This window comes from Engraulis encrasicolus, chromosome 12 (genome assembly GCF_034702125.1).
Source record: "Engraulis encrasicolus isolate BLACKSEA-1 chromosome 12, IST_EnEncr_1.0, whole genome shotgun sequence".
In the NCBI taxonomy this organism is placed as follows: Eukaryota; Metazoa; Chordata; class Actinopteri; order Clupeiformes; family Engraulidae; genus Engraulis; species Engraulis encrasicolus.
This window is the reverse complement of record NC_085868.1, coordinates 1,252,501-1,259,854: the sequence shown is the minus strand read 5'-3', so window position 1 is coordinate 1,259,854 and position 7,354 is coordinate 1,252,501. Positions and strand designations below refer to the sequence as shown.

The following is a 7,354-nucleotide window of genomic DNA, read 5'->3' as shown; positions in this document are numbered from 1 at the left end:
ATGTCGCTCGGAATTCTTTGACAGATTCTGTAATTAACACTATGTTGTGTAACCAAGCGGTAGCCACTGATGGCAAGGTGGGTTTTCGGGCGCAGCATCTTGATTGTTTGGAAGAAGCTGTCACTCAAAAGTTGCGCTCACGTGATAAGCGTGATGAAATACAACTTAATTTACAGAGCATATAAAACAATTCTGGCCTACACACAATAAGATGTGTTCTCCCAGAAGGAGTACAGAAACCACGGCAACAGCTACAACATCCAGTCGACTAAAACAAGTTTTAACCACACACTATGATGCTCCAATGGGGCTTCAAATGTTAAACACCTAGCCTCTTAGCATTTTGGAATCCTTCTCTGCATGCGCAGAATGTTTGAAAGCATAAGAAACCCATGTAGGCCTATAGGATAGGCCATTGATAACTCTTTCATCCTCTCCTGTCTTTGAACTTCCACTCCAGGTGTTGGTACGATAGCCCATCTTCCTTCATTCACTGCTCAACAGTTATTCTCAGAGAGCCCTGCCTGGCACTCATCTTATACTCATCACCGTAGACCTCACTCCCATCCACATCAAAGTACCTGCATGCTGAATGACTGGGTCATCCGACGCAGTCCAGACCCAGTCTTCAACTCTTGGGTAGCAGATGACCAAGTGAGTTAGAGGGCGGGATAGGCGGGAGGCTAGCTCAGTCAGCAGTGAGTAGTCAGATATGGCATCGGGAAGGAGGACTACTGTTCCCTGCCAAGCCCTGCTTACTGGCACCCCTTACAAAGGGCATAAATGTAGTGAAAACTTGTACAGTGTGTGTGTGTGTGTGCGTGTGTGTGTATGTATGTGTGTGTGTGTGTGTGTGTGAGAGAGAGTGTGTGTGTGTGTGTGTGTGTGTGTGTGTGTGTGTGTGTGTGTGTGTGTGTGTGTGTGTGTGTGTGTGTGTGTGTGTGTGTGTTGTGAAACTACTTCCAGTTACTTTGTATTTGGGTATTTGGGTGGGCGTACACTTCCATGAGCATGAGGAAAGCATTTAGCAACAGCGCACACACATCTGTTTCTTCAGGATAAAAACATCTTCATAAAACATGGCATATCTTAATTGTTGAGTTGCATGTCATATCTTAATGGTTTGAGTTGTATGTATTTGGACATTTCTGTAAAGTCAAGAGTGATGCATTAATTGTGTTTGTCTACTTACTGAGTGGCTTCAAAAAAAGAAAGGTGCTGTGTGTGTAGGTGTGTAAGATCACATACTGAAGTAGTGAGGCTGCACTTGCCTTCCATAGGGCAGATAGGGAGGTCAATTACGGTACGTGCTCTCACCTCTGGGTGCAATGAACCGGCTTGTGTGTGTGTGTGTGTGTGTGTGTGTGTGTGTGTGTGTGTGTGTGTGTGTGTGTGTGTGTGCGTGCGTGTGTGCGTGCGAGAGAGAGAGAGAGAGAGAGAGAGAGAGAGAGAGAGAGAGAGAGAGAGAGGGAGAGAGAGAGAGAGAGAGAGAGGATGAAGAGAGAATGAGAGGAAATTAAAATGGGAAGTGAGAATGAAAGCCCAGCAAAATTCATAATCATGGCTACCATATAATTTATGCTTTGCTAGTAATGTTCACACTGTATTTTCAGTTTCCTTATTTCAACATTTCAGAGAAATCCAAACAAACTAAATGTTTCTCATCAAAGGTTCAAAACCCCCTGGATTAAGCCAGTTTTTCGACCCCTTTCTGCACATGTTTCTACTTAGCCCCATGTTAGGCTTGCCAACTTTCACTTTTGACATGTTAACATTTACTGTAGTCCACAACATGCTGGCTTCCCTTACATAGTAATACAATTCTGATGATAATGTCTGATGATAATGTTGTTGAGCTGTAGGAGTTTAGGTTGTAAATACATATCATGTGGCGGGTTTTACAGCATGCCCAGGACATTTTGCAGTGATAATTCAACACTCGGAGAGTACTCTGGGACCAGATGCACTTTGGAAAAAAATAAAATCCAATCTCCAAGTGTTGAATGAAGACGGCAAAAATTTACTGTGTGGCTTTTTTCAGCGTCTCTCCTATTTTGTCCATTTTTCAAACTCTAGTCTGGTGGCATGCACACAGTAGCCTATGTAGGTTAAGGGCCCACTTCACACTTGGATTTTTATGTCACCCTTGTTTTCCAGTCTCCACTTTAAAACAGAGCGCACACATTTGCGGTTGTATAACCTGCCTGTAAAGAATCTAAAGTAGACTGAAATGCAATAGCATAATCTGGCTTTTCAGACTTCCTCTGCAGGATTAGTGACCATTTTGTCACATTTATTGGCTATATTTACACTGGATATATCGCACATGTGGGCTAGGCATAACACTAAACACAGGGCAATATATACAGTGCATACATTATAAAGTGCTGCCATTCAGGACATGGAATGCATGCCCCTAGAGACCAACAGACCTACAGGTAAACAGTAGCCTAAAGGCCAGTGTAGGGGCAGACGTTTATTTTTCTGTCCTATTCACACAGTGTCTAATAAATGTATTGTAATAGAATGGAAAGCCTTTGTACTGTAATGAGTAAAAATAATAGTCCTAATAATAATAATGCAACAATATAATGCAAATAGGCCTATGATATAATATAGGCCTACTTCTTAATACAATTCCACACTAGATATGGTCTTCCTTGTGCCCTACATAGTCCTATCCAGTGAACCTCCCTAAGTCCCAACCAGTCACCAATGCTGACGCTGCAACTTGTCAGGGCATTTTACAAATGCTTGATATATATTTCCTTATATTGATCATATTAGAGGCTCTTATCACACGTTTACAGTCAAGGTGGAACAAACACAGCCCTGAGGCATGACGCTACAAACGTGTCACCATACAAACAAGTGGTTGGCGCAGAATGCCATCGTGCACTCCTGTTCTGCGCAATGTCAGGTCTCTGGGTGAGAGAGAATCAGTTGGCAGGAAAATATGGGCATTATTTCCTGCTGGTGGGTAATTCCTGCCAGCCGTGTCACTTTTTTGTCGTTTCTCATCATTCTTATCTGTCATTTCTCATCTCTCTCTCTCTCTCTCTCTCTCTCTCTCTCTCTCTCTCTCTCTCTCTCGCTCTCTCTCTCCCCTAATAAGGAAACTGCAGGTAAGGTGTCAATGTGTGTAGGCCTACCGTAAATTCCTTGCAAACACAGTGCAAAGTAGAATTTGTGGTCATACTGTAGAACTGTGACTCTGGCTTGCCATGCAATGCCCCCCCTTAATATTCAAAAATCTGTCCCATCATCGACTTATTTTTTGCAGACTACTCAGAACTATGTGAAAGAATGTCCCCTTTGCTTAGGCCATAATTTTATGAATAAAAAGAATCAAGACATTTTTTTCTATAGGTAATTTAGTGTTCTAGCAAGGGTAAAGACAGTAGCCTACATAGACATTTAAAAACTGTCTTTAGGACACTGCGGAAGCTACTAGCACGACCAAGCAAGCTGATGTCAACCCACTATCATGGCATGGGTGTGCCAGCCAATGCGGGCTCAGTTCAGTGGAATCACAGAAGGGTTCCCCACAGCCTTATCCTGTGCCACACACATGGGCATACACTGCTCTGGCACACGATAACACCATACAGACACCGAGAGGAGAAGGTGGGTAGAGGACATGCACAGACATTTATGTCATTGTTAAAGCATGACGTGTGTTTCACTGCTGAAATTAATTGGCCTATTTCATGTAGGAAGTTGATTCATAATCGTGTGGAAATTTGCTGGAGTTTTTTCCCCACCAAACTCATTTGGGAAATTCAGTAACTAGGCCTAAGCCTAAGCTACAGCTGTTCCATCCAAACTGTGCTAATACAAGAACTTGGTCCCATTGTTCTTGGATTGTTCTGGCAGGAGGACAAACTTTTCCCCTCATTTTTTTGAAATCAGTCATGCAACTGATGGTTTAGCGTAAAACAAAATTGAGAGTCAAAAAGTGACTCTTCCCAGCAGGGCCATTATGGATTGAATGAAAAAAGAAAGGGGGAGAGATCTTGTCTCTCAGATCTCGATTTGAAAGCACTATCTGGCGCCAAATATTTACAAAGCAAATATTGCAAAAGGTGGAACACGCTGGTTCTGAGCAAAAGCAACGATGTAAAAGCATCCCTTCGCATTTGCTCACCTTTTCAAGCACATAGGTAAAGAGCAAAGCGGTTGGTGAGTAGAGAGCCGCGGACCCGCCCCCTCATTATTTAAGCGCACAAATGTCACCGCGCGCACAAGCGTCAGTCAGACTACGAAGAACTTGATCTTGACCACGTCGCAGTTCGTGGGAGGGAAAAAAATCACAAGAGACTTTAACAGCTTGGCAGTATCTCTTCATTACCGGTAAAATCTTTGTTTTAAACACAGCCTACCAAACGCATTAATAGTCTACTTTACAAAGCGCCCACTCCTTTGCTCCCTTAACATACATTCCAAAATGAATTGATTGTTTTGTTATTTGTTAACCAAAGAAGTGATTATTATTATTAGGCTATTATTATTATTAGCATTATTATTATTATTATGCTAAATTTATAATGTATTCTTTTCAACGTATAACCTTTTTTTAAGCTTATATATTGGTCTTCAATTGGCACGTTTTGAATTGTTGATTGTTCAAGGATTTTAGTAGTGTTCTGTCAGGGGCAGGGCAAAGCAGTTGTGTTTGACGTTGTCTTTGGAATTTCTGATGCAATGCCATAATTATCTAACTCAGAAGCCCCAATCAGTTGATGAATCAGTCGTCTTTTTAAAACAAAAAACTTCAACCAACTTTTTTTCTTTCTTTTTGCAGACTTGCTGTAAATTATAGCCTAGTGATCGTCTGCCACAAACCCAAAACACAACTTTTGGAGGGTGCCGGTTGCACTTCGGATTTGAACTTTCACTGAGCAAGCCTCCTCCTATTCCAGGGGTGTGTGTGCGCGCTGTGCGCACCAAAAAGAAGTCCCGCAATGCGCTGCCTTCTGCCGGTCACCGTGTATTGCATCAGCCTCTTCACCCTCCAGCAGCTGCTCGCTTTGCCACTCGCCAACCGGCCTCAGCGCAGGTAAGAGTACCATTTTCTACATCCACTCAAAGGTGTAGGTTTGGCTCGGAAAGTGGTGCGGATATTACAATGGCAAATTGTCCGGCTATACTTTTTGCACAATATTTGTGGTGAAAGTGTTGGGGACATGATAGGATCATCATCTCAAAAGTGGTATGGACACGTCCCCACCACTAAAATGACATCCATGCATCCACTATATCAGCATCCACTGGACATCAAGAAGTTCCGCGGCAGATAAGGATTGGGGCGCCGTGTCTTTGATGCGTGTTTAAACAGTGCCACTGCACGGTGGTGGTGGAAAGAAGTGACTGACTGCCTCACATGATAATATATTCCAGTGGGCGCGTGGACGGCTCGGCTGACTTTGTTTCATTTTCACCCAGTCTAAAGTACAGCAATGGCGCGCTTCTGGTAAAGGACGTGCGCTATGTGGGACATTTGCAAACCTGTAAAGCAAGGCCTATTGAAATCGATCGGGCAAAGGATTTACCCTACTATCACGACGCCAGCCGGGGCAAAGGTTTTCTCCTGACGATTAAACGGGCACCTGTTGGCACAGTTAACCAGCTCACGAAAAGGGAAGATACATGGTAGCAGGGTGAATAATCTATCCAAGTGTTGTGACTGGGAGATAGCGGAGTGAATAAACAAGGTCAGTGAAATGTAGACGTGCCACAAGAAACGCACACACTGCGCGCGGCTAGGCATCGCGTGCCCAAGTTCGCCAAACAGATATCCAAATTGCATGTAGAGAAAAAAAAGCGAGAAGAGTTTAAGTTTTGTGTTGTTAATAACTGCACCGTCAGGATATTGTGTTGGGATATGTTGGTTGTGTATGTTAGAAGTTTACCTAAGTTGAATATGGTGATTTCGACCTATTCTGTTGGTTAGAATAGAAAAGATAAAACACAGAGCTGTTTGGCTCAGGCATTTTTTTTACAGTGCATGTTTTGATAGCAATTAATAAGACTACCACGAGTTTGTGATTGACAGCCAAATCTTTGAGAGAGATTAATCAGCCTCATATGTTGCATCGTCTTTTTCAAGTGTTGGGTGCTGGTGGTGAGCAAATCCCGCCTCTGTCAAACCACTTCTGTATCATCCAAGTAAGCGACTATTTGGTCTGTTCACTTTGGCAACTGGTGCTTCGTACAGTGTGTTACAGATGTGCACTACCCAATGATAACAACGTGCGTCAGTTCTCCAAAGTCAAGGTTGCTAAAAGATTAGGAGTACAACAAACTGACATTGTGGCTCAATACATCCAATAGTATAGCCAGTGCGCAATCCATAATTCTTAGTAAAATATATTACAAAATCCAAAGTCAGACAGCCACAACAAGAAGCGATTTATGTTTGTGCCAACCTAGATCTAAAATGATATAACACTATATCCACCTTGCATGGCAATGTTCTCGCCTTCTTTTGGAAAGTTCAACAAATAGTCTAGGTGTTTCGTGGAAGAGCCACCGAAGTCGACAAACCAGTTATGAGTCAGGATTCATTAGCGCAGCATGTTTGTTTGAAATGGGTAATTTTCCGTGTCTCCTGTCGCTAACAGTCTAACTGAATAAGTTAACTCAACAAGCTATTCCAAAGTCTCTGCTGGATGAGCGTGCGAGGCATCGCATCAGCTGATGGGGCATCATGTCTTGGGGTTGGCATGCCCTCTCCTGGCTGACATATTACAGCAATTCTGTTCCACCGCCATGGAGAGAGAGAGAGAGAGAGAGAGAGAGAGAGAGAGAGAGAGAGAGAGAGAGAGAGAGAGAGAGAGAGAGAGAGAGAGAGAGAGAGAGAGAGAGAGAGAGAGAGAAAAGAGGCGCCAAGTGAGAAAGAGAGAGGGAGGGGGAGAGGGACCTTGCTTCATGGAAAATTAAAAACACGATAGACATAAAGCAAGAGAGGGATGCAGAGGGATGGGGAGAAAGAAAGAGGAGTGACACTTAACTTACAGACTAAAAAGTCTTTGTAACAGGCAGAGTGCATCCTTTAGATACTTAAATACTGTATACATGTTTGCTCACTGAAAACAAAGCCATAATAACTGGATAGCTGGATTTGATCCTGCTGGATGTACTGAAGCTGTGTCTGGCTAAGGTGACTTTGCGTTGTGTGTGTGTGTGTGTGTGTGTGTGTGTGTGTGTGTGTGTGTGTGTGTGTGTGTGTGTGTGTGTGTGTGTGTGTGTGTGTGTGTGTGTGTGTGTGTGTGTGTGTGTGTGTGTGAGAGAGAATGATTGAGTGAGTGTGTGAGAGAGAGAGAGAGAGAGAGAGAGAGAGAGAGAGAGAGAG

The 7,354-nt window shown here is 43.3% G+C and overlaps 1 protein-coding gene across 1 annotated transcript in view; it reads left to right on the top strand.

Annotated features, from left to right (window-relative positions):
* The first annotated feature begins 4,264 nt into the window (after positions 1 to 4,264).
* Positions 4,265 to 7,354, top strand: part of adm2a (adrenomedullin 2a) — an 18,544-nt gene continuing 15,454 nt past the window's right edge. Inside the window, exons 1-2 of the mRNA XM_063211452.1 lie at positions 4,265 to 4,353; positions 4,805 to 5,059. Of these exons, the coding sequence (XP_063067522.1) occupies positions 4,965 to 5,059 (95 nt within the window). The 5' untranslated portion in view covers positions 4,265 to 4,353; positions 4,805 to 4,964. The remainder of the gene's footprint in view (positions 4,354 to 4,804; positions 5,060 to 7,354) is intronic.